At 35.6% G+C, this 27,257-nt stretch overlaps 1 protein-coding gene across 2 annotated transcripts in view; it reads left to right on the forward strand.

Moving 5' to 3' along the window:
* ptprn2 (protein tyrosine phosphatase receptor type N2) overlaps positions 1-27,257 on the forward strand; it is a 179,628-nt gene that overhangs the window by 40,125 nt on the left and 112,246 nt on the right. Inside the window, exons 3-11 of one of the 2 annotated variants that reach the window (XM_051900568.1) lie at positions 1,245-1,358; positions 13,721-13,838; positions 14,209-14,329; positions 15,109-15,334; positions 16,112-16,333; positions 16,472-16,512; positions 16,603-17,030; positions 20,139-20,225; positions 23,993-24,072. In XM_051900568.1, the coding sequence (XP_051756528.1) occupies positions 1,245-1,358; positions 13,721-13,838; positions 14,209-14,329; positions 15,109-15,334; positions 16,112-16,333; positions 16,472-16,512; positions 16,603-17,030; positions 20,139-20,225; positions 23,993-24,072 (1,437 nt within the window). Of the gene's footprint in view, positions 1-1,244; positions 1,359-13,720; positions 13,839-14,208; positions 14,330-15,108; positions 15,512-16,111; positions 16,334-16,471; positions 16,513-16,602; positions 17,031-20,138; positions 20,226-23,992; positions 24,073-27,257 lie in introns of both variants that reach the window. The other variant, XM_051900567.1, reaches the window with a different exon arrangement.

Raw genomic sequence — 27,257 nt, forward strand, 5'->3', positions numbered from 1 at the left:
ATTATTTTACTCAATAAATCATATATTGTGATTCTGATAGAATGATTGCCATATTTGATTATTTGATATTTGCACAACTAGGGGTGCTTCTCATTTCTAAATTGTGCATCCTCGTTTCCTTTCCTCGCGTCTTAGCTCCACCCCATAGGATGCGAGGGAAGGTTACACCTGTGTATCTTCGCTCATGACTCCCCTGGAAGCTTTCTCGCTGCTCATTTCTCACTTCCTCGTGGTGCAAATAGAGAATTGAGACGTCCTTCAAGATGGCTGAGTTTGATCGATTTCCTGGTCACAAGCTGGAGGACGGACTAGCAACGAGGAAGAATCAATTTGAGTATTTGAGTATTTGAGTATTGAGAAGCACCCATTATTAGGGTGGTTTATGTACATATTGTTCATACCTTGAGGTATAATATTAAAAAGTGTAATAAGGAGAATTTATTTTCTTTTTTATAATAGATGGTCATTTTTATGGAAGCTTGTTTCCGCCATGGAATAGAACAATTTAAAAGATAATGCCGACTTTTTATCTCACAATTCTTTTTTTCTCACAATTGCGAGTTATAAAGTCACAATTGCACTCCTAATTGTGGGTTTATATCTCGCAATTCTGACTTTTTTTCTCTCATTTCCAACTTTTTTTCTCAGAATTGTGAGATTGTGAGTTATAAAGTCCAATTCTGAGCAAAAAAACCTGACTTGTTTCTCTCAGAATTGTGAGTTTATATCTCACAATTCTGACTTTTTACTCGCAATCCTTTTCTCAGAATAAACTCGCAATTGAGAGTTATCTATAAAATCCAATTCTAAGGAAAAAAAGCTGACTTTTTTCCTAGAATTGCGAGTTTATATCTCACAATTCTGACTTTTTACTCGCAATCCTTTTCTCAGAATAAACTCGCAATTGAGAGTTATCTATAAAATCCAATTCTAAGGAAAAAAAGCTGACTTTTTTCCTAGAATTGCGAGTTTATATCTCACAATTCTGACTTTTCTTCTCGCAATCCTTTTCTCAGAATAAACTCACAATTGAGAGTTACATATAAAGTCCAATTCTAAGGAAGAAAAAGCTTTTTTTTTTTCTCAGAATTGCAAGTTTATATCTCACAATTCTGACTTTATAACTCACAACTACAAGAAAAAAGTCAGAATTGCAAGATAAAGTTTCAATTACGGAAACAAGTTTCCATATTATTTTAGCATATATGATATGGTTGTAAAAGGTGTCTATGTGTTTTTTGCAGATGGGGTATTTGGTCGATGTCAGAGTTATTCATGGTCAGTTCCCTACGTTTACGATGTGTCTCCAGTAGCAGTGCAGCGTTTGAGGGGCATTCTTCAGAAGCTGGCTCACAGAGGTATCACATCTCTTTGTTTTCCTGCACTCTTGTGTGCTTGTTTATCATGTTCACGTATCATTTAATTGTTTTCTTTTTTCCACAGTGTAAGATACATTTTACTGTGGAAATTATTGTTTATGTATTCACAAGTCCATTGTCTGTTTTCTAATTACACATCTCATTGTTTACCAACTTCCCTGACTGTTAATTATTCAGTTCTTATCAGCTGTCAGTAGCTTTAGCTTTCAGTCTGTTAATTTTTTTTTTTAAATCTGACATTAGCCTGTTGACTTGTCATCTCACTTCATCTGTTTTACTGCCACTTATATTCACCTGATGGTGTTACTGTAACTCCTTTGGCCTTTTGTCTACTGAGTACATAAAAACATATGTTTATCTTTTCTAAATACTTAGGCTACCGTTAAAAAGTTTGGGGTCAGTGAGTTGTTTTCTTAAAGAAATTAATACATTTATTTAGAAGTGATGCATTAAATCGATAAAAAGTGAGAAACACTTTTACATTGTTACAGAAGATTTCTATTTCAAATAAATTTTGGTTTCTGTTCATCATTCATCAAGATTCTGGATTAGTAGATTAGTATATTCGTGGTCATGATTTATAAATCGAGAAAACGACTTAGTAAAGCGTGCGCACGATTTGGCCTACTATTTTTTTTTCCTGCATGTCACGTAAATTGCAATAATATTTTACTTATTATTTATAATTTTACTGACCAAAATTTTTAATCATAGTACCATATATATATATATATATATTTAATATGTATATGTGTAAGTGTATATATAAATTGACAACCCCAAACTTTTGAACTGTAGTATACTTTGAAGTAAAATAATAATAATAATAAAATCATAATAATAATAAAATAATCCTAATAATAAAAAATATCTTTCTAGCCAGTTTTGAAGTTTTGTATTTCAGCACATTTATTATCTTCATATACTATCTTGCTATGTTGTAGCATTACTCAGTTGTAAGTTGCGTTGGATAGGAGTGTCGGCTAAATGAATTCATGTAAATGTAATCACTGGCTACTTTAGCTATTGCTGTGCACCTTGTTGACATAATTAAATGTTGGCCAAAATCATGAAAATCTTCAAAACTTCACTGACAGCAGTTTCTGGTTTTGTCAGTGTACTTAGCTAGTAAGTTTTATCCTTTGCAGTACCGTGTCACAATCAGTTCCAGAGCTCGTCAACTCAAGTCAAAGCTGACTCACGGCCAAACGTGCGCTCATCTTTTGTGGCACGATGTTGCTGTCTGTCACATGGACAGATGAAAGAGAGTGGGATGAAAGGATGAGACTGAGCACTCATCCACTGCTCAGGGGCTTGGAATTGGACATCTGAGGGCTTTCGTGACAGAAAGGTTTCTCAATGATACACTGTGTTAGCAGGACTGGACTGAATGTACTATCACTGATAGAGGAAAACTTCTGCAGAGATGCGAGTCTTAATCTGTTCAAGCTGAACGTATTGTTTGAACAGACCTCTGATCTGTAGATCTGTCTTACCGAAGACATTTGCACTTGCACACCAAACTCTGGGTACTCACTGTGTTAGACGTCTGTTGAATGTGTTGCAGTTTCGCTAGAATGTGGTTTTATCACAAACATTTTGTTTAAGTGAAAAGCTTACTAGTAACATTGAAGTGATTTTGATGCTGATCAGTGGGGAGTTTTGTGTGTGTGTGTGTGTGTGTGTGTTCACGCTCAGCTGATTATCTAAATCAGTTCATTACAAAATATTTCCTTTTAAGCTCTTTCAATTTATAGCTAAACTATACATTATATAAGTAACATACAAACTAATTTTAATTCAGAGCATTCAAATTCAATTCAGATAAATGAAAGTCCTGTCACCAAAAAAGAAGATATTTTGAAGAACATTGGGGTACAAAACAACACCCGACTGAATAAAAAAAAAAAAAAATATATATATATATATATTTTTACTTTCTGCAGAAGAAAGTCTTAGGTTTGGAACAACATGAGGGTGAGTACACGATGACAGGATTTTAATTCTTGGGTGAGCTGTCACTTTTAGATCTTTCTCCATGATAGTTATAATATAGTTCTAGGGGTCTTATTTTACCCCTTATCCTTTATCCCTTGTCATAATGTTATTTGGTGGGATGTAAATAAGAACAACTGCTCATGTTAGCTCTCCTTTTTTAGTGCACTGTATATTCAAAGCAGTTTTTTGTGACACCAATCAGACAACAGGGCTTATTGTTGTTAGTCTCCAGCATAGCCATTTGGGGGCAGCATGCTCCATCTTGTCTGTCTCGGTGAAGGATCTGAGCCGTTAATAGGCTGCAGAGGCTTGCTCCCAGCTTGATCTTTTCAAACAGCCATAAATGAGAGTTGAAAAGCGTGGAAGGCATGCAACCGTCTTTGGGTAAATTACCAACATGGTAATGAATATTAGAGAGCCAGAGAGATGGCCGACTTACTCCAATTACCCAAGCCAAATAAAGAGAGAGGGATCAGGAGGATGAGAGGCTGTGTTCAGCTTCCTCTCTCTCCTTTTTTTTTTCTTTTTGGATGCAGATGGTGTCTGAAACCTTGGCTTTTGATTGACGTGCTGTTGCAGTGTTTTTATTTTAATTTCAGAGTGCTTTGTGAGAGAGATCTCAGACGTCTTTAGATGTTCCCCTGTGTGCGTTTGTGTGTGATTTGAACGGCTGTGTGTTGTGTGCATGTTTTGTGTTTTTGTGCTTCCGTCTATGAATTTGTGTCCAATTCAGCAGACAGATGACAAATGTATGAACCATTAAATGTTTGCAGTTATCTTGTTCTCTGATCCATGTGCATTTGTGTATCTATGAGATCATTTTATACACATTTTTTTTTGTGTGTGTGTTGGAGATAACTGATCACATTCACCTTGCAACCATTACATTGTGCTCTGTCATCCTTACAGAACTCTTTAGGAGACCAACATCCTTCCACGTTCCTCCTCACTGGAGAGATGTAGATAGGCAGATAGAGAATGTCAATGCCATCGACTCACAATTCTCTTTATCACACGTTTAGAGTAGCTGTAGAAATCACGCAATTTGTGGAGCTGCCACCGTACACCCTGCACAATGTCATTAGATCGATGCCATTGACCGGATGGCAAGAATGCTCTCTCTTTGTCATATGGGTCCATCACGGCAACTGACAGCCCTCCCTGCTGTGAGCTGCCCCATATTTCATGTTATTGTCTTAGAGGTTCTTCAGATTTCCTGGCTCCTGGATTTGAACATTATAGCCTGCTCATAATGCGTTGTGCCATCTCTTTGATCTTCAACCGTGGTCAGTGTTTCTACAGATGTCTCCTGGAGAAGAAGGCTATTAATGAAAAGAGAGGGACAGATAGGAGGTGATAGACAGACAGTTTGGTAAGGAGCAGCTGAAAGGGAGAGTGAGAAAAAGAGGGACTTAAGATGAATTTAATGGTTGGACTCATAAGTGAGGTCACATATAATGGACAGCTGAAATATCTCTATGAAATCATTTAAAGTTATTTGTTCTTTAAAAAAACAATACTCAGTTGGATGTCTAAGTTAAGTCAAGCATAATGTTTCTGCATAATGCATAATGCTGTTTAGAGGCTCAAAGCTAGCAATTTTTTGTGATATTACTAGGTCTGACAATCAACTTTGAGTAAAATTTGATTTAATTCATTTTATGAATCACAATTCTTTCCTTATTTGCTAAAAACAGCACCCAGATGAATGTATACTACCACTTAAAAGTTTGGATGTATGTTTTTTCCCCTTCCCCCTGAAAAATCAGTAAGGATTCATTAAATTGATCAAAAGTGACCATAAAGACATTTATAATGTTACAAAAGATTTCGGTTTCAAATAAATGCTGTACTTTTGAACTTTCTATTCATCAAGGAATTCTCAAAAAATGTCCACAAAAAACATTAAGTAGGAGCATAACTGTTTTCAACATTGATAATAATAAAAAAAGTGTTTCTTGAGCAGCAAATCAGCATATGAAAATGATATCTGAAGGATCATGTGACACTGAAAACTGTAGGAATGATGCTGAAAATTCAGCCTTGCCATCACAGGAATAAAGTACATTTAAAAATATATTAAAATAAAGAATTGTTATTTTCACTATATATATATATATATATATATATATCCCAAACTTTGAACGATAGTGTAATTGAAAAGTATTGGAATTAATATATTACTTGTTTTTTGGAATATCACTGGCCTACTAATCATTAGTCGACTAGAGGCTTAGTCGACCAAAAAATGTATTAGTTGGTTAGTCGCAGAAATAAAATAACTCCAAGAAGTGGTGAAGTTACGCAGTCCGTAAGGGACAGATTATTAACGGCGGATCCTTATGGTAATTACATCATGTCGGGCAGGAAAACCAAACGTTCGCCTATCATCCATCGACCTCGAATATGACTTAACATTTGAAATATGTAAATAGTAGCAACTTTACATGGCTGCACACTGTAATGTTAACCTAGATAAATGTGCACTATTATTATGCGCATATCCAAGTGTTTGTGGGGAGTGTGGAAGCTGAAGTATAGCGCGCAAGTATAGACATGGAGGCGCCGGCGTGATCACTTGCGGAAACAACTTAAAATACTCTGTCATTTTTGGTCATACAGATAAGAGTAATACATCATTTGAAACTGTTGAAAGGGTTTTTTATTTGTGTACACCCACAATAACAAGAAAATGTTGTGCCTTTGTAAAATAAAGAAAACAAACGTCACAAAAATGAACTGAAACTCAGTGTATAGGCTACTTGTCTCACAGACATGAGAAATATATCTATAGAAAGCTTGAAATTTCTACTTTTAAATGAACCAATTCCAATGGAAAAGAAATTCTCTCTGCTTATGTAATTATGTAATTCTATCTGCTTAGGTGCCTTTCTCTCTATAGGTGAGTTCATTATACTGTGGAGTTGGCGAGACAGCATAGTCAACTTCATCTTTGCAGCCGAAACTGATTCAGAAAATACTAGTTTATTAATAAATAATTAAAATGTTACCTTGCTATTTTTTCCCGACACATTCATAATCATTATTTTTGCCCGTGGAGTGTGGAATAGGCTATATTAAGTATATATAATAAAATGTATAATTAATATTATTAAATAATTAAATATATATATGTGCTAATTATGGTTTAGTATTCCCCTCAGTATATATTTAAGTAATTAAATTAATATAAACATGCAATTAGTTGACTAATGGCTTAGATGAAAAATCTTTAGTCGGGGGCAGCCCTACTACAGTCCACAACAATCCATTCTGCAGTCTGAGGTAGACTTAGGTTGTGTTATTGTGTTCAGTCTGTACTATTTTTATTAAATTGTTAATATACAGCCATGAGCACCACATTTTTAGGAAAAAAATCAACTTTGAAAAACTGTGTCTCAGGATCCCTCTGTTCTGTTCCACACTAGATAATATACTAATATACTACATACAGATACTCCTGCTTCCCTATTTTTTTTCCTCATACATTTTGATATCACATGACATCTGGTAAAATCTTAAATTGATGACTATTTACAGTACGGTGGGGTGGGTGTTTCCTGTTGGGCTCAGGTAACACAACAAAAGGCAAATGAACAGACACTGGTGCCAGATGTGTAACATGGCCCTCCAGGCTTACCAGTGACCTCTGGACTTACCATCATCCAGGAAGAAACTCCATGTTCAGATAGAAGCTCAGTGAAGCAAACTGATTCACCATGACATGTGCATTAGAGCTACTTACTCCCATGGCCCACGAGAGATGAGACATGGAGGAGTAAGAGCGAGAAAGACAGAGAGAAGAAGGATAGAGGAAAAAATGCATTGGTCACAATTGTGCACTACATCTATGACACCTGTGTGGTTGTTTGTGTGCAAGTGAGATGTTCAAACAGCCCTTGGGAATTCATTTGCTTTACAACAAATTCTTGAAATATCTTTCCACAGAAATGGAAATAATAATCTAATAGTACAATAGTAAGTATTCGATGGTCAGTTTGTTTTAGATACTGTGATATGTGACCTGTATGTCCATAACAAATACAGTTATGTGGAGCCCATTTTTTTAACTTAAGTTATTTCACATTCAACCGCATATTGAACTTTAAAGCTTGAACTGAAAATGAAAGACATGACAAGGCGAATAATGAACTGGCATATTCTGTGCAACTATGGTAACTAGCAGTAGAATGAAAACATTTATAAAATTTGCAAATGGCATAACAAAAAACATGAAAACATAAATAAACAGGAGAACACAAATGAATAACAATACAGTACAATACATCAGCAATAATAAGGCAACAAATTAGATTTCAGCAGCCACAATGCATGCTGGAAAAATGCTATACTCTGCCAAGCAATCTTGGGTGTGCTACAAATGTATTTATATGTGATGTTTATTTGATAGTGTGAGAGAAGCACTATATCTGACAGATCAGGCTGTGAAAAACACATTTGATTGGTACCTGTTGGCCAGTATAACCCTCCAACATACTAAATACCGAGTCTTACATTTTGCTTACATTTCTTCCTTGCACACTCAAAGTTAACTGTCAGAAGGGCTGGTAAAACCAGTTTTGCGAAACAGGGACCATTACATTGTAATCTCAAATAACAAATCGTTGGTAATTTGTGGAATTTGTGCTTTAGCACAGCAGAAGTACATGTGTCCTTGTGCATATTTTTGAATTATCTGTCTACAAAACATTTGATCAAACAAACCTGCCAATACAATTCACAATGTGTAGCAATTCCTTGTATTTAGTTTCATTTGCATTTAATTCTCCAAAAGTGGTTTTCAGAACAGTAAATGTCAACAGTTTCTACAGAGCTCTCGGCTGTTCCCTTTTCCATAGAGGGCTTATGAATATCAGATTATTTCTCTAGCTTTCAGCATCTGTTGCTTTGCAGCAAAGTTCACATCATTTTGCATGGGCTTCGCTTAAGACAGAAAGGCAGTCTTAATCTGTCCAGAAGTCCTCTCTGGAGGAATTCCTAAATGCTGTTGTGAACAGATGTTTGACTAGCACTCATTTTTCACAGTGTTTTTAAATGGAATGTTACTTTTTAGAATGGGGGAAAAGCATGCAGTAACAGGGTTTTACACAAAATATGTTTGATAATTAAAATGAGTTCATATTTAAACATTTTTTTTTTGCTACAATGAATTGAATATCAATTCAATAGATTGTCAAAATCGCAGTTTGTAGATGGGTGGGTACCACCATTTAATCTGTTTAAAATAAGCTACTTTTCATGCTAAATTCATTTTATGTTAGATAACAGTTTATCAAACATGTCTACTTGGTCTCACAACAAAAAACATTAGATTTGTGCCTATAATGTTTAAAGTAATGGGATAATATTTGTGAAATGTGCCGCCTGAGATAAACTAATTAGATCATGAAGATACTATGGAAATCCCATATAATCCAGGAAAAGCCCACCTGCCCCCTTGTCTAATTTATGCTATTATACTATCACAATAAATTAGGCAATTCATGATGAACAGAATTAAATCAATGTTTGTCAGCTTCACTAATTGGAAGATGGTTCCACATTAACTCATGAACCCATTTGCATATTGACCCACACAACCAAAGCCAGTCAAAATAAAGAATGGAAGGCATGTCTGTTGCTAAATATTTGAAGATCATGGTGTTCTCTTTAAAAAAAAAAAAAAAGAAAGAAAGAAAAGAAAAAGCAATAGATGTCTAGAACAACCCCCCACGCATTTTTTTTTTTTTTTAAAGGAGCAACATCAATGGCCGAGCTGCTAATTAGTAATAGCACATTATGTCAGGCTCTGTCCAAGACTTAATGAGGTGGACCTTTGCTGAGGCAAAAGGGTGCAGTTCTTGTGGGTGACAGGAAGGTAACGACTTTGTAAGTGTGTGTTTCCATAGAGGGTAAATGCTGGTGTAACACATAAATGCTCAGCCTTGTGCTTGCTATTTCTCTTACACTGTTCACTTATTTTTTTTCTTATTTTTTTAAGTCATGCCAGGCTCACACATTCTCCATTTGCAGTATGCGATGCATTTTTTTTCCGTGCCGATGTTAACAGGTTAGAACGTTCACAGTGCACATGGATGCGGTCCAGCAATGCGTTCCAGGAGCATTGCTTCTGCAGCAGTGTAGCGATCGTTTACGCACGAGTCTATTTTTGCTGTGCTACACGCGATGAATTAAAGTGACAGTGCATTGTTCACATAAAAATAAACATAGATTGACATGAAAATGTAGTAATTTCTCCATAAATGCATATAATTAAACTTTCACTTTCAACACATGGCTTTTTGCCCAGGGTAAAGCAAGGAAAACTACCCCTTATCTCACATTTAAATAAACAAGGCGACATAATGGATGGCACTCGTCTCTTTGTGGTGGTGAAAAAACAAGGTTCTTTATGACCCGATAAAGTTATTGTCTCTCAAAAGAAAGAATCGACTCTGAACATCCTAAACGAGCCGTCAGTAATTCGAATCCCACTTCTGTGATGGCTACACGTCACTGGGTAAGACATTTGCCTAATGCCTGCCTATGGTTTACGTTGTCCGTCCGCGAACAACTTGACCCGCCCTCAAATACTGTAGCTTTTTCGTGTGGTTAACATCATGTAAAGAAGATGCTGTGTCCTATGCTGTGAAAGTAAATTTGTTTTTTTTCACTTCCGAATGATGAGGCTTTGAAAAATCTGTGGTGTAAATTAATTTTTCAATTATACCACAGCAGTACAATCCCAATCTTTTGTTGTGTTCCCATCATTTTACTGACAACTGCTTCTCAAATCTTGTGGAGTTCAACATGGGATTCGCAAAACGCTTGCAGTGAAAGATGGGTCAGTACCCAGTTTATTTTGACCAGCTTACTCCTCTAAATCACAACCTATAAGTGATTAATAATTGGTGTTTATATTTTCTATTGATTTTTCAAAATACATAGTTTTGTATATTATGTTGTGTACGTGAACAAAATGCTTTACCGTTCATTTAATTCTACTCCACCTTAAAATAACATTAAAACTGGGCATGTATTTCTAGCAGGTAAACTGTTGTAAATACAAGACATTCAATCAAATTACCTCATCTTTCACGGTCAAAACTGACTGCACCCACACAAGCCAGTAAATCGTGCTACATTAGTGTTGTTCTCGACAATATACCTTTGTAAAAGTGGGGATTTAGCACTTACTAGCTTGAAGAACAAATAGTGTATAGACACAGACTGCATAGAGATTTAAGATTAAAACTCTCTTCGATACAAAAACATACCCTTCTGTGAGTTAATTTTACCAGCAAGAATATTGCCCGAATATAATATAATATAATGTAATATAATATAATATAATATAATATCCCGAATATTGATTTTATATTTGTTTTTTGTTATGAAAATATCCTTTAATTTTAGGATGTCATTGTGGCAAGCAGGGTGGGACAGAGAGCCGTGGGAAAGGAGTGAGGCCTCAGGCCTGTGGCGCGAGTGGTAATGAGAATCACCTGCGCATCACACCGGTCTCGGAGGAGCTGCAGAAGGATAAAAAAAGGAATGACAATAGTGAAGGACGAGAGAGGACCAAGCCTATTCTTTATGTTGGTGCTTTATTTTAGTTTATGCGACAGTCGTCCTTGGGGGGGCTGCCACTTTACTTTCTTTTTCTTCTTTGTTTATTTTATTATTAAAGTTCATTTAAAGTCCACTGGTTCCTGTCGCCTCCTTTCCTTCAGTGAACCTTGTTATAGTCATATTAATAATTTTTTGTCAGTTTTGACTAAAATGGTGTCTATTTTTAGTGAGAAAAAATAACTTGTTAATTGACGAAATTAAATCCTAATTAAACCAAATATTCAAACATTTTCAATGTTGATACAGGTTTAAATGAATAGATAACAAAGTCTCTTTATGCTTTAGTTATTCATCGTTTGCATTTTAGTGTTATAGATAGAGTGGATTCACAATGTGACTTACTCTGGTTGGCATGTAACCATTTTGTTATATTTTCTCATTTTCATCAACTGTATGCTTTAATTAAAATTAAGCATTGTCATTATACACTTTTTTATGTTTCATCCATATTACTATTGATTAAATAAAAAACTTTAGTTAGCAAACATTTTCGTTGGTAATTATTAAACATGTATCCTCGGATTCTCAAAAAGGCACAGCATCTCTGATGTGACATTCTCTCTCCTTCATCCAACATGCTATGCGGTGATGTATAGAATCCACAGATTGTGGCAGATGATATTTAACTGTAAGCCAACTGAGCTGAGCCCCCATTGTAAGCCCACAGTATGTCTTCTGCCTTTTTTAGAGTTATATGTAAATAAGTGATTTACATTGTTTAGCCCCCCCCTTTCAACCCCACCCATCAGGTTTCCAAGAAAACAGATTAACAGGACTGAATGTTGGAGGCTGGTAGAAGGCTAATGAGGTCACATCTAGGGGCTTAAGGAAATACTCTTCAGACCTTTATTCGTTCCTCCGCATCTGTGGCTGGTTAATGGCATTCCTCCCATCCATCCTTTCAATCACAGCATACCTGTGTACCTTAGTGTGGTGAACAATCTCAAGTATGTCTGATTGGGTGGCATTTGCATGAAAGCTGAATGAACACGTATTTGTGCACAAGATGGGATTTGATGCGTCATTTTGGTGTTTTTCTATTTATCTTTCTCCTCCCTGGAATTCAGAAAGTGTTGTTAGTATTTTATTGAGTTGAAGACAGTGGGTGGGATGGTAGAATATGAATCTTGGCCTGACCCGGTGTTGCTTCATTCCTGGTCATTCGTTCTTGGTGAGATGCAGAATTAGATTTGATGCTGACCAGAAATGTAACATTTCTCAGAATGTGGCACTTTTTTAAAATGGTAAATTCAGGTGAATGAATGAAGTGCACTGACTGCATACATGCATACCTACACAAATTCTTCAGATTACTGTCTTCAGTCTGTAAGAAAAGATATGGACTAATTAACGTGAATACTTTGAATATCAGCAGCAAGTTATTTAAAGCTCTTTTGCAAGGCAAAATGAGCAGCACTGTGCTTGAACCATGATGGTGACTTAAAATAGTTTCTAAGTCTTTGTAATGTTTTTTTTAAATGTCAATGATTCAAGGTGTAAGCGTGTTTATATATGTGTGTGTATATATATATATATATATATACGTGTGTGTGTGTGTGTGTGTATGTATGTGTGTATGTATATATATATATATATATATATATATATATATATATATATACACAGTACTGTGCAAAAGTCTTAGGCACGTTAGTATTTACACCCCAAAAAATGGATTTAAGCCAGTTATTTGTATATTTTGCTGTACTGTGTCAGTAGGAAATATCAGTTTACATTTCCAAACATTCCTTTTGCCATTAATTGTAATAATCCAGTGAGATTTTTGTATGCACAAGGAGTCTGACAACAGCCGGTATGCTCCACATGGAGATCTGATCTCACCATCATTGATTCTGTCTGGGATTACATGAAGAAATAGAAAAAACTGAGACAGACTAAATCCAGAAGAACTGCGGCAATGTCTCCAATTCGCTTGAAGATACCTTCCTGCAAAGCTACCTGAAAAACTATGTGCAAGTGTACCTAGGTTTAAAAAGCCGTTTTAAACGCAAAAGGGTGGTCACACCCAATATTGAATTGATTAAGTTAATAGAAGTTAATTGATAAATAAAAATCTATTTATGTCATTATTTTTGAAAACATTCTCACTTTACAGCATTTTTATACTAGTATACAGTGTAGCTTTGCAGGTAGGCTTCTTCAGGCATCTGGGAGACATTGCCACAGTTCTTCTGGATTTAGTCTGTCTCAGTTTTTTCTATTTCTTGATGTAATCCCAGATGGACTCGATGATGGTGAGATCAGATCTCCATGTGTAGCATACCGGCTATTGTCAGACACCTTGTGCATACAAAAATCTCACTGGATTAATACAATTAATTGGAAATGTAAACTGATATTTCCTACTGACAAACTACAGCAAAAGATATAAATAACTGGCTTAAAACAATTTTTTGAGGTGAAAATACTAACGTGCCTAAGACTTTTGCACAGTACTGTGTGTATATATATAATATATATTTAAACCCTTTTTAGGCCTTGAATCTGTTTCAAAATATTTTAAGATTTTATATATATATATATATATATATAACATTAATAATTGTGCTATATATATATATATATATATATATATATATATATAGCACAATTATTAATGTGTATATATATATATATATATATATGTAAAAAAAATCCAGTTAGTTTATGTATATGCTGCTTTATGGTTCTGTCTGACCATTTTATTATAGGATATACTTGGCAGGATGACACAACACAGGAGGTAATCTCCAAAGAGCTCTCACAACTACCCAAGGTTCCTCTTGGAGGATTTACAAACACCTTTTCTCGTTTCAATGGCAATTCCAGGTGAGCTCTTAAATCCTCTGTTGTGTTAAGTGTCTGTGACAGTAATGTGTTTATGGAAACTTTTGTTGTTGTTGTGTTCTTTTATTAATTCATGTTCATTCATAATTCATTAATTATTGTTGATTTATATAACTTTAAATGTTAAAATGTAATAGTATATGTACAAATGAACATTAATCAAGATTAATAAATACTGTAAAAGTATTGTTCTAATGCACTTTAATGTTGGAAAATTGAACCTTATAGTAAAGGGATAATCCGATATGTATTTGATATCCAATATGGTTTGTATTCTAGGGACATTTTATCTACTAAAATCTGTTTATTTTTAAATGTGGAATTGTATTTTAAACATTTCCAATGGGAACAGGAAGCTAAAGGCTCAGAAAGAAGAACTGAGCAGGACACTGCAAAGGTACCTTCAAGGTTTCCTGCTTTCTGATGTTGCCTCCTTCAAACAGAGTCCTCAAGGGCAGCAAGTGCTTTGGAAGGTAAATCTCTAACAACAGTAGATATGAATAGGGCTGTATACTCACATATCACTTGAAATATACGGATGCAGATTGACTATATGGCATCTCTCCTTAAAAGTGAACTGATTTCTGAAAGGGCTTAACTTCATCTTGGCACTGTATGCAATTGGGCATAAACTACCATGCATACATACATAAGATGTTGTTTTGTACAAAATATAGCAGTTTATAAATGCATAACATTATTGTAATGCACTTCTATATAACAGAGTGCTCTGCACTTCATTAGACAACTGTCAGACAAGCACATAGCTACTGGGGACAGCTACAAGAGTACAAGAACCTGCTTGGTACCCACATCACCAAACAGTTGTTCTTGAAGTTAGCAGTTGTGCGAGTTGAAAAGTTCACTGCACTATTGAACATTAGTACCCTGCAGTGCTTTTGGAGCCAGCGTGTGTATGTGGTGGTTTGTTCATCGAAGCCCACCCTGCTGTTCTAAAGTCAGTTTGGCCTTCTATTCTAATCTCTCAAATAGAGCAGAACAATATGCAGAGAAAAAAGAGGGAGGCTAATACTCATGCATTGTATTTACATGCACTTTAAACCATTATTATCTTTGATAATGATTTTTTTACAAAAACATTTCCTTAACAAACTGGTACCATATGCATATTATCATTTTGGAAAAAGGGAATGTTTCTGTTTTTGAATGTTAAAAACACAGATGTTTGTTTGTTTATTTAATTTTTTTTTATTAATTTACTTTTTTTTTTTTATTAATTCTTCTGTCTCAGTACAAGGGAGATGGACCCCGTAATCATAAGAGTTTTATGCAGCTCAAAGAGAAGCCTCCTTCACCCCACGTCTCCTTCCTACAAGGCCGTCCTGATCTCCAGGCCATTGTGGAACAGCCTCCCCCAGGTCAATCATTCTTCACTGGTTTTGAACAGGATCGTACTGGAGTCCCGCTTGCTGAGCATCAGCGGTATCAAGCTGGGCCCATGAGAGCACAAGATCCCGGTAAAGGTCAAACACAGGGAAAGCTGCGTTACTTCAGCCTTCAGCGCACTCCTGCTACCAAAATAGAAAAACTGCCAGGAGCTTCCAAGCAACCTCCAAAGCCCCAAATCGAAAAATTGTTTTTCAAATCTTCAGCGAGCAGCCCTGCTTACAAGGAGGCCCTTAGTTCAGTAGATGGTGAGCTTCTTCTATATACATATATGTACCTGTATGTGTATATATGTATATTTATATAAATGTGTATATTTGCATTTATATTTAACAAAAGAAGCCAGGAAAAGTGAACAAGAAAATTTAATTCTCACGTTATGTTCAATCAAACTCATTTTATGTTAATAAGAAGAAACGGTCATATTACAGTATGTTGGCTGGGATGAGTTTTTGCATTATAATTATCCATATTCAGGATCCGTCTGAAGTGACTGAAGTAACAGTGATATCATTATAATTTCTTTCCAGAAACTTAAAAAAGCACAATTATTAAATTATACATTTAGCTTAATCAGAAAGAGACTGAGGTAGAGATGGGAAACACAGTCTGGCTCCAAATATGTTGCATGTTGGATGAATTTAGCATAGGAAAAATGTGGTGTACAATTACCCTATTAGGGGCGTTTATTGGTTTGCATGCAAAAACTGACAGGTTCGTGATGGGCTTGCTTTTAATCTTTTTTAACCGAATAGGGGGTTATACAAATTAGAGCAGGGTGGTTCTTGTACACTTGCAAAAAAACTTTATCAGACTGTTTTTCTATCTTTGCCTTTGTGTTCTATCAGAGAATTTCATTGACGGAGTGGTTAACCAGCTCGGCCGTCAGAGCGTCAATGTGGATACTTTAACCCCAAAGGACCTGGACCAGCTCTCCAAGGTCATTACCCAGGCCCTGCAGGTGGTGGATAGAGTGGAAGGGGTCACACAGGATGAAGTGGAGGTGAAGAGGGAACCCAGTCAAGAGATACATCAGATGGAGAACCTAGAAGACATCACCACACATAAAGGTAGTAACCCCTTAACAAAGACAAATATTTGTTTGGGTCCTAGTTACACGTTACAGCCCAGTTACAGCCCTTAAATTTTGAAAATTTTGATCAATAAAGAGCCATGATCTTTACCATAATTTTAAATTCTGTTCACAGAAGCTCAAACGGAAAAAACTGGCCTTAAATCTGATGACAAGGTAATGTGTTGATATGAATAGGTTCATTTGACTATGATATATCTCAGTGATGAAGTCAATAGAATTCCCTGAGTAATTTTCTATTTCCAGGACAAAGGTTTTATCAGCCAGCTGCTTGAGTTCCTGGATCATAACTCTGGCCATAGATCTGCTCGTCCTCCCCAAGCAGAAGAGCCTTTTCTGGGGTACATCAACCAGCCAAATGCTGGAAGCCCATTGAGAGCTAGTTTGGAGAACGTCCAGAGCCGGACAACGCAAACAGACCTGGACCTGATGAGGAAGAAAATGGAACCTGACACTTTGGCTATAGAGCCAATGGTGGACGCTGAGGTAGAGCAGTGGATGCACGGTACTGAAGCCTCTCCAGAAGTAAAACCAGAGGTTCAACCAGGAAAAATGCCACAAAAAAGTTCCATGGAGAAAGAGGAGGTGGAAAAGAAGGGTGTGAGAGTGGAGGTGGATATTTCAGCATATTCAAGTCCACATGACGGTGACTTTGGATATATTATTACTGAAGAGTAAGTAAGAATAGAAACACTTTCATAGCTATCTTGAGTAACAAGATGTTTGCACTCATGTAGGACACATGGATCTAAAGTATTCTTTTGAAATAAGTCCCTTCTGCTCACCAAGACTGCGTTTATTTGATCAAAAATACAGTAAAACCGTAATATTGTGAAATATTATTACCATTTAATATAAATGTTTTTTGTTTTAATATATTTTAAAATGTAATTTATTCCTGTGATAGCAAAGCTTTTCAGCAGCCATTACTCCAGTCTTCAGTGTCACATGATTTGGTGCTCAAAAAAACATTGATAATAACATAATTATTATCAATGTTGAAAACAGTTGTGCTGCTTGATATTTTTGTGGAAACCATGATATATATATATATATATATATATATATTATTTATTTCTTTATTTTTTCATGATACTTTGATGAATAGAAAGCATTTATTTGAAATTAGGATGGGTAAAAAATATTGATTTCTCAATTTTAATCGATTCTTTATTTTTTAAGTGATATAGAGTCTTAAACCCCAAGAATCAATCCTTTAGTCTGTGCTGTTTTCAGTTGATGAACAGTTATTCAGTTGTATCACGCCTCCCATCCAATAAATCACAATAATCTTTGTCCTTTGTTACTTCTTATATGAAACTAAGTCTCGGATTTCAAATTCTGTCCATTTTATTATGAAATTAAAACAATAAATACCTTTGGCACTCTATAATGTGACAGGTCGCTGTAGCGCCTCAGTTCAAGTGGCACGTGAACTGTTCATCTCTTTCGCTTTGCTACTAGTTAAAGCACAAAATAAACATGAATGGACATCAGAAGGTATGTTGAAAGGAACTTACTAATCCATATCATGTCTCTGTCAGCTGAAAAAATTAACTCTAAAAAGGAGCCCTGTTGTGTAAACGGGCCCTAAATTTTCGTATACGAACCAGTTAATTTTGACCTTTAATATTATAGTAGTGTGGTACCAACTGACTCCCTGTATAGTTTACAGCATTAGATTTTTTGTGCTTGATAGATAGATAGATAGATAGATAGATAGATAGATATCCAAATGAATCGATATTGAATCAAATTGAATCAAAATCAGAATCGAATTGAATTCAATCGAATTGAAAGCTTGGGAATTGAAATCGATTTGAATCACGAAATGAAATCAATACCCAGCCCTAATAAAATCTTTTTCTAACATTGTAAATGTATTTACTGTCACTTTTGATCAATTTAATGCAGTCTTCTTGAATAAAAGTATTAATTTCTTGAAAAATCTTAGTGACCAAAAACTTCTGAATGGTAGTGTATACAGTATGTACTGAACATTCAAACATGTATATAAAAATGGACTATACTTTAGCTCTACAGTTTAGTGGGAGCTTTTTAGTTTTTTGCTTCAGTCATTTTTAAAGTTTTACAAAATCTCTTATCACTGATGTAACATTTAATTTCCTTTTCAAATGATTTTGCAGTGTATCCTATTCCAGTATTTCATCAGAGCCTACACATTCACAAATGTCTGTGCTAAGCCCTAAAATGTCCCACCCCTGAAACAAAAAGCCCAGAAACTTTTTTCTCACACATTTATTCCTTCTGTATTAAAAATATTTTACATTTGTTGTATTGCATAAATTACATAAAAACTGATTGTTATATAAAATATTTAAAGATAAATATCATTATAGATAAATTTAAATCATGATCTTTGGCAGTTGTGACTAGAGTTTCTGCATATATTTAGGCAACATTTTGTGTTGCTTAAAATCAGTTAAACTGTAATTTCTATGCAGAATGGAGCCTTTCACTCTCACAGTCACATTTTCTCTTATGATGCAGTGTCCATGCTCAGTTTGTTACTGCATTCCTTACTGCAATTTATTTGGTTTCCCTCAGCTGTCCTCTTCATGTATATTGGTCTCAGTGTGTAAATTGTTGTGTGTGTGTGTGTGTGTGTGTTGTGCACAGTACATCCCTCAAAGAGAAAGATGATGGTATCCACAGCCTCTGCATCTCCAATAACTTGATTTATTTCACAGACACTCCAGGTTTTTGGCTTACTTATTGCAGTTCCATTTAACTTGGAGTACCTGAAATGGATATTCTTAAAAAGGAGATTTAAAAGTGTGTATTGGAAGGGAGTTGTAGGTGTGAAAAGGCATCAGGAATACAGTTGTACTCTAGCATGTTCTAATACTAATCTAACACTTTCTTTTTCATGTGTGTCAATACACTTCCATTTGGATGCTTATCATTCTTTAGGCTTGTGTGCAAGTCGCTTGGTGTGTGTTTGCACGTGTTCTGATGTGTGAGCGAGTGTGTGCGTTTTTAACTCGGGCTGGCATGGCCATATCATAAAGACATCACACTTCACAGAGATTCCATTTACACCTTATTGTTTGCCTCATTGCTGGAAAATACAGGTGATTTATCAAAGCATGCAAGCCACCTGTGTCCTATTCCCTATGTGTTTTTATGCACTCTCTGCTCTCTGTATTCCTCCTATGTGCTGTGTTCACTGTTTCAATATTGTGTTGTATATGGTATCCATCCAGCAGCACCCAGATCTGTATAGTTAAATGTTTATATTCATATTTAGTGCTTTTCTTTTAAATGTAAATTGTTACATTTTGCAGATTTTGTCATGATGTTCCTAGAAAAATGTTAATTTCTGCAATCTCAAGGTTTGAGAACCTCTGTTGTATTCCTAAATATTAGTTACTATAATACTATAATATTATTACTATGTACATGAATCACACCTCAAATCGAGCAGCTATTACTGTATAAAAAAGATTGGATATTTGATTTCAAAAGCCTGACAGACAATAAAACAGGAGAAAAACATCTTATAGACTTGCAGTGAAGTACAGACCTGAATCAGTCCTGAATATCAGAGACTTAAGAAAGGGCTTTTTTGAGTTTCTGCCAGTAAGCAACCACCTACAGTAGCTACTGCATGGCAATTACACTGAACATTTTTGTAAATGCCCTGGCAACCACCCACAAGACCGTAGCTTTGTAGCACCACATTTTCTTGTGAAAATGTACAAATCTATGTAATTATTCTTTGTTTATTTCTCTTCTCCTTTTTGTCTTTTCTGTCCTAGTTCCCTGTCCACTGATCAGGGGCTGAAACTCATGGAGCACTTAGCTGAGAGAGTTAGCCTTCATGTAACAGATTTTCTACAACTCTCGTAAGTATACACACAGACACACACTCACAAAAACGTACTTGTTGAAGACAGTCTCATGCTGGTGGACACACTAATGGCACTAATGGAACACTCAACCTGTGGTTTTGTTTTGTTTTTCCATTTCGCTGTATAGTTTGGGCTAAGTACTTATTTTCAAGTGACAGCTTAGTGATTATGAGTGTGTTCTGAATTCTGTGCATATAAGTTCAAGCTTTATATAAATGTTTCAGTGAGAGAGAATGAGAGAGAATGCATCTCTGTATGTGTAGGTGTGTTTTATTCTGACCTGCCTACAGTGGTAAACTTCAGTTCAATTACAACACATTTCTGATGATAACCAATGTTCTCTGAGTGCACAGATTAAAGGCAGCTTTCTGCTTAATTGTTTGGAAAGCAACAAATGCTTTCTGCCACTTTTGTATTTTATTGAGGAACTTATTGTGGTTACATTTCACTAACACACTTAATAAATGGAGCTTTATGTGCGAGGATAAAGGAAATACAAATATTAATGCAATTACTAATTTCTTGCTTGCTCTCTCTCTCTCTCTCTCTCTCTCTCTCTCTCTCACGTATACACAGATTTACTTGGCTTCAATTGTTTTATGTACAGTTAATTGAAATATTGTAACCCAAATCCATGTTCCAACCCTGACTGAAAACATAATTTTATTTTTATATTGTTTTTATAAATGAGGATGTCTCAGATGTCCACAAATGAAATATTTTTAGGTTTAGCTTACTTCTTGAAATGAGGTTGTCCACAAAATATGTACACACACACACAAAAGTGATTTGTGGATTATAGTTGCCCTACGGTTGAAAGAAATGAATACTTTTATTCAACAAGGATGCATTAAATTGAGCAAAAATGACAGTAAAGACATTTATAATGTTACAAATTTTTAAAATAATGAAATCTTAAAAAAAAAATACAAAAATCTTACCGACCCCAAACTCAATGGTAGTGTATATCAATTTATTTATTTACAAATTTATTTATTGTTTTTTTTTTTAATATATATTAGTCAAGCAACTCGTTGAGTTCAAATACATACATAAAGATTTTGCTAAAGACATGCCTTACAGGCCTCACTAAAAAAGGGGGGCGAAAAAATAGTGAAATATTTTTGTGTTGCTGGGCACTGTCCAAGTGAGCTGTGTCTCTGTGTTTGATTAATTTCCTCTCTTGAATAGTGGCTTATATCTATTTATACAGGTACCTGCTAATGTATCTTTTGTCAGCTGATGCTTTTCATCTTTTCTCAGAAATAATGGAAAGATGTACTGGATGATGTGCACTTTTATATAAAGTATTATGTCATAATATCTGTATTATTTTAGACTAAAGATAAGACGAGCAGAAAACCGCAGTGCACAAGCAGAGTACACTGTGGAGAAGCAAGATGCAGCTTGTATGATCAAATATACAGTTAAAGATCATGAAAATTCAGCACACACTCACCAAATGTTCATTTACCCAAACATGGTGCTGCCGTGTTTGGGCTTTGCGCTGTGTTGCAGTTACATAAAGAGTCAGTGTAGCACCTCTCTGAACTCCAGACATGACGTAAGGGCTGTACTGTGTGCAGACAGTAGGGGGCACAGAAAAACACATAGACAGAGTCGTGGATCTGCAATCAGACGTTCTTGTTCTCTTATACACATTGAAACAGAAACACATTCATTTACACTAATTCTACCTCTCTTCTGTTCTATTACTCGTTTATGTATTCCTTTGCAACCCCCCCCCCCCCCCCCCCCCACACACACACACACACAGTCTACCTATCATCTCCATCCCACACTCTCCCCCACAGTGCAAAAGGAGCCGAACAGAAGCAGTATCATTATGTTATGGCTTCCCTCCCTCTGTGTACTGGACGTTGGTGGCATTTTACTGATAGCTTATCAGCACCGATGGTGTTATAACTGGGCCATTGTGTTTATTTAGCTCTAACAGCCAATGTTTTCATCCAGAAATGTCCAGATTCTCTGGGAAAAGAACCCAAACAGAGGTTTGTGCTCAGGTATACAGGAGAATGCAAAATATGGGGGGAAATTGGTTTAGGGAAAGTAAATACAAGTGGAGTGATAATGTTCATAGGGTGCATGTGTATATTTGTAAGGGGGAATTATGTTTTTGTATATATTGAAAAGGTAAAGTGCATGTATGAGGACACTGGTAGGCGAAAAAAAAAAAGTACAAGGTGTTTTTGTCATATTACACAGTCAACAAAACAGAAGACCTGTTACATGCCTAACTGCAAATAATAACATTACCATTACCACATTACATTATAATATCAAAACCTTACATTATATGTCTAATTCTTAGATCAAACCAAAAACATAGTTAATCTTAAAACTAAATAAAAATTTTCTTTAATGTTTTACCCCATAATTTTTCCTTATTTTTTTTATTAGATTATTGCTATGCTGTTTGTCATATCATCTTTTATGTGTATATATAGAGTAATTTTTTTAAATGAAAATGCATTTATGGTTTAATATTGAGCCATGGTTTACAATAATGTATAATATAACGAGAATAAAAGAAGACACAAGAAACCAGAAGCACTATTATTTTCCAGCAGATATCTGGGTGTCTGTGTGTGTTAATTCTGCTGAGGATGAGAGGCTGCCTTTGGCCACCTGCTGACGTGTGAATGGGATTTTGTTCTGGTGACAGATCCATTCCTCCAGTCTTCCACCTCTCTTTCTTTTTCTCCCCTCTTCTCTTTTTCTATCCCATTTTTTTCTGTCTCTATTTGTGACCCTCACCTCACCCTGGTCCGCAGTGGGAGCAGCTTCAGAGCTGCATCCCAGATAAATGCATATGCCTCAGAATCATTAACTGGGAAGATCCCTTGTTATACAACTGCATGTTTATGAACTATCCATACTATTCACTGCTTTAGTGATCTTAAACAGATAAACAGGTATGTTGAGATGAACAGTAGCTCATCTACGGGTCTGTGTTGATGTCATGGTGGTGTGCCAGTTAGCAGATCCTTCTCTTCCTTTGCCTGAGTCTGTGTTTTTTAATCTTGTGGAGATGTGTGACAGTTTGTTTTAACTGTGTCAGTTTTGAATATATTTAGCATTTTTAAAAATCGTTTCCATTTCCTTTAAAGGAACAATTCACCATGAAATATTATACTTCACAGGATTCTCTGTTAAAATAGATGAATGAATGAGGAGTTCTGCTGGGATTGCACCCAGACAGCTGTTTGGCTCAATCACAAATTCATTTGTACGAAATGCATTTGCACAACATTTCTGGATCACCAATTGAAATGCAAAGATATTCATATACAATGTGAGCATTTTTTTTTTAAAGAATGACTTCTTTTACTTTTTCCATTTGGACCTGTTTGCTGAATGGAGTTGATCTACTAAACATTTTAGACAACTCTAAGAACATCAGGTTTCCCGTGAGAATTTATTTCATGGAGGAAAAACTTGTCAATTTATTTCAAAGGCAGAAAGGGAATCTAACGGCACAGATCTGTCATAAGAAAATGAACCAAAACGCAATATTCCCCAGTGATCTGATGTTTTAACTGTGGAGTTGTGCTACTGCAGTTGCATCTACAAAAATGTATTTTTTAAATTATAAAAGATTATGTTGGTGACTCACAGCTGCAACACTTTTGTTCCTCACACTCACTGCATACTGACATTCTGTTAATCTCTTTTCTTTCCTGTTTTCTCCTTTTTGTCTCATTCTTGCTCTGTCTCTCTCTCTCCTCTCTGTCTGGCAGGGTTCTGGGTCCAGCAGTAACCTTTCGAGTGCGCCCCAATGCTCGAAACATCAGCACAGCCCAGCTAGCCAGAGTGGCAGGTACACACAAACACACACACCACTCGTTCCACTACTGCATTCTAGTTGCTATTCCGATCATCTCCTGACACATTGGGGAAGAATCCTCTCATAGTGCCACGACCTTGATTGCAGCATTAGTTATTTTCAAGGTTTAAACCCCCATTTTACACACAGTTCACATAAGAAATGCACACACACACACACACACACACACACACACACACTTACACATGCAAAAGCAAGAAATCAAACAAAAATTCAACATTTCTAACTTTTACTGAATATAGATTTGATAAACATACTGTATAGTTTTAGTTTAAATGGGCGCAATGTGATGACATCCATTTTGTTTGTCTTTTCGCCTGCTGGTGTTTTGCACCAGTATTTTTTTTTTTTTTTTTGAACTTCTTTTGAACTTTTTTGATTTTTCCGTTTGTTTGTTTGTTTGTTTGGATGAGTGAAATAGCAGGGATGCATCTTCCTTTGTGCATCATGTTATATAATTTTAAGGTGTCGACCAATACCAGGATTGGACAAAATCCAGAACTGATAAATTAACTCCCTTTTAATTCATGAGTGGAAATTTAAATTGTATTGGTCCCACCCACAGGAATCTTAAGTGGATTTTGAATTGGAATTACAGGGAGTGGAATTTACTTAATTATACTAATTAACTCCATAAATGTATTTTTAAATATAAAGGAATGTATACACTACTGTTCAAATGTTTGGGGCCAATGAGTTTTTTTTTTTCCCAGAAGGGATGCATGAAATTGATTACAAGTGAAAGTAAAGACATTGTTGCAAAAATGTATATTTAAAATAAATGCTGTTCTTTGAACATTCTGTTCTTCATGGAATCCTGAAAAAAATGATTAAGTTTCCACAAAAAACACCAAGCAGCTCAACTGTTTTCAACATAGTAATAAGGCATTTTTCTTGAGCACCATATCAACATGTTAGAATGACTGGAATAATGTCTGCTGAAAATGTAGCTTTCATCAATCACAGAAATGAAATACATTTTAAAATTTTAAATTGTAATAACATTTCACATTATTACTGTTGTTACTGTATTTTTGATCAAATAAATGCAGCCTTGGACTTCTTTCAAAACCATTTAAAAAAATCTTACTGACCCTAAACTTTAGAATGGTAGTGTGGGTTATTTAAAAACAATATAGCTGACATTTCAACCAGATTGATCCAGATAGAGGCTTATAAAACTTTCAAACTTTGAGACTTGAACTTAAACAAGGATTTTTTAAAGTCAACATGGCAATTTTTTTGTACACTTATTACAGTAATACTGTATGAATTTCTTTGATTCCCCCCCTCCCCCTCCCATTTTAATTTAAATTGCAATTCTGCATCCTGATTGCAGAATAGAAATTTAAAAAGCACTCTTATTTCAATTCTGAATGCTGCACAATGCTTGCCAATACAGCACTGTACTGACCATGCCTTTTAATTATGACTTTGCTACCTTTTGGAATTCTAAAACAGTTGTTTTGCAGTACCGTTTGATTATTCATCATTGGTGTCAGGAATTCAGCAAATTTAATTTATAAACTGGAACAGAATAGTAGACTGCAGTACTGCTTCGCTTTTTCAGTCAATGTTTTAACATTTAACACTCAGGATTTCACATTTGATCTTTAATGCACAAAAGTAAGGGCAAAGAATGAAAGGGAAAAACAAAAGGAATCTGACATCATAAGGTTTGTATTCCCTTGATCCATCATAATTACTTATAGGGAAAACAGATTCATGTGAATTTGTCCCATGTCTGTCTGTGTTTCCTGACAGATGACAAGAGGTACACAAGGGAAAGGTTTCACAGGAACCTTTGCAAACTAGACCTGAAATACCCAGTTGTTTTAAAAAATAAAGCACTCTGGGTATGTGTTGAAACTCTATTACAGTTTGACAGTCATTATGGGCTTTTTTTGTTTATTACTCTTTGTTTGTATCTCCAGCTACAAATAATTTTCACTATCGCCCATTGAAATAATGCCATATGCAGCCAACAAGCCTGTACTTGAAGTATATTTAATGAAAATGTTTATTTTCATTTATTTGATTGTCAGTGTTTTGACCTCGGGAGTGAATGCGCTCATTTCAGTTCTACAGATAATGCATGAGTCTATTTGAGTTTGTTGTCCTTCTTGTGGCTGGTTGCTGGAGTCTTTGGACATCTCGTTCTTCTCGACCCAGTTCTGTTTGAGTTAGTGTGTGTGCAAATGTGTCCGTGCATGTTTCAGCATCAGTGGAAATGCACTCCAAATTTGTCCAATTGCTGTGGTGTGAATTTCGACTTTTATTTGTGTACGTGCATCTGCGCGAGTGTGTATATCTCCAGTCTCTCCTCCCTTTGAGAGTCTCTTGTAGCATGTTGAGAGAGTTAATGGCTGGGCTCGTCAGACCAAAATGTCAGACAAAATGTTAAGTCAACATGATCAGCCGCTCTCACACGGCAGATAAATTATGAAAACCCTGGTGCCTGAATACCAATTTATTACTTTATTTAAACAGAGAGGATCTCTCCTCACACTTTATTACTCCTGTATACACACCGCTGATCGCACCTAATCGTTTATTCCAATTTTTGTGCCTTTGGCAACACATACAGCCCTTAGGTATTTAAGCAACTTCACAGTATTTGTGATCAGTGGAAAATATGGTGGAGTGTTAAGGATTATGTTTGGGCTGTAACTGCTGATATATGTTTATAATCTACATCTCTGCTTTGTCTTTTCAAAAGCCAAAGCTTGCCAGAAGCAGTGTTTTTAAATTTAAAACAACAAAAACTTGCTTATTTAACTTCTCAAATACTTACTGCAATTTTCAAGGGACATTAGAAACTTCTATTATAAGTAACTTGAATGATATTGGGTCTTGCTAAATATTGTGCAAAAACCTTAATGTATGTGGCATAATTGGCTACTAGCTCAGCAGTCTGATTTTTAGAAGCACTGAAAGGCATCAGTCTTTTGTGCATGAATAGAGCTCTTTTATAGCACAACTCTAAATGACACTGAAAACCACATATACTGTTGACCTGAGCACATTAGAGAACATTAGATCAGCATGTTAGGCAGGAGTCTTCCTTTGTACATATAACCCTACTACTCCATTCAGACACACAAAATGGAGAATGTTTTTATGGGTGTCTGAAATGAACGTGTTCCACTTATCTAGTT

The sequence above is a fragment of the Ctenopharyngodon idella genome, chromosome 7 (genome assembly GCF_019924925.1).
Source record: "Ctenopharyngodon idella isolate HZGC_01 chromosome 7, HZGC01, whole genome shotgun sequence".
NCBI classification, from domain to species: Eukaryota; Metazoa; Chordata; class Actinopteri; order Cypriniformes; family Xenocyprididae; genus Ctenopharyngodon; species Ctenopharyngodon idella.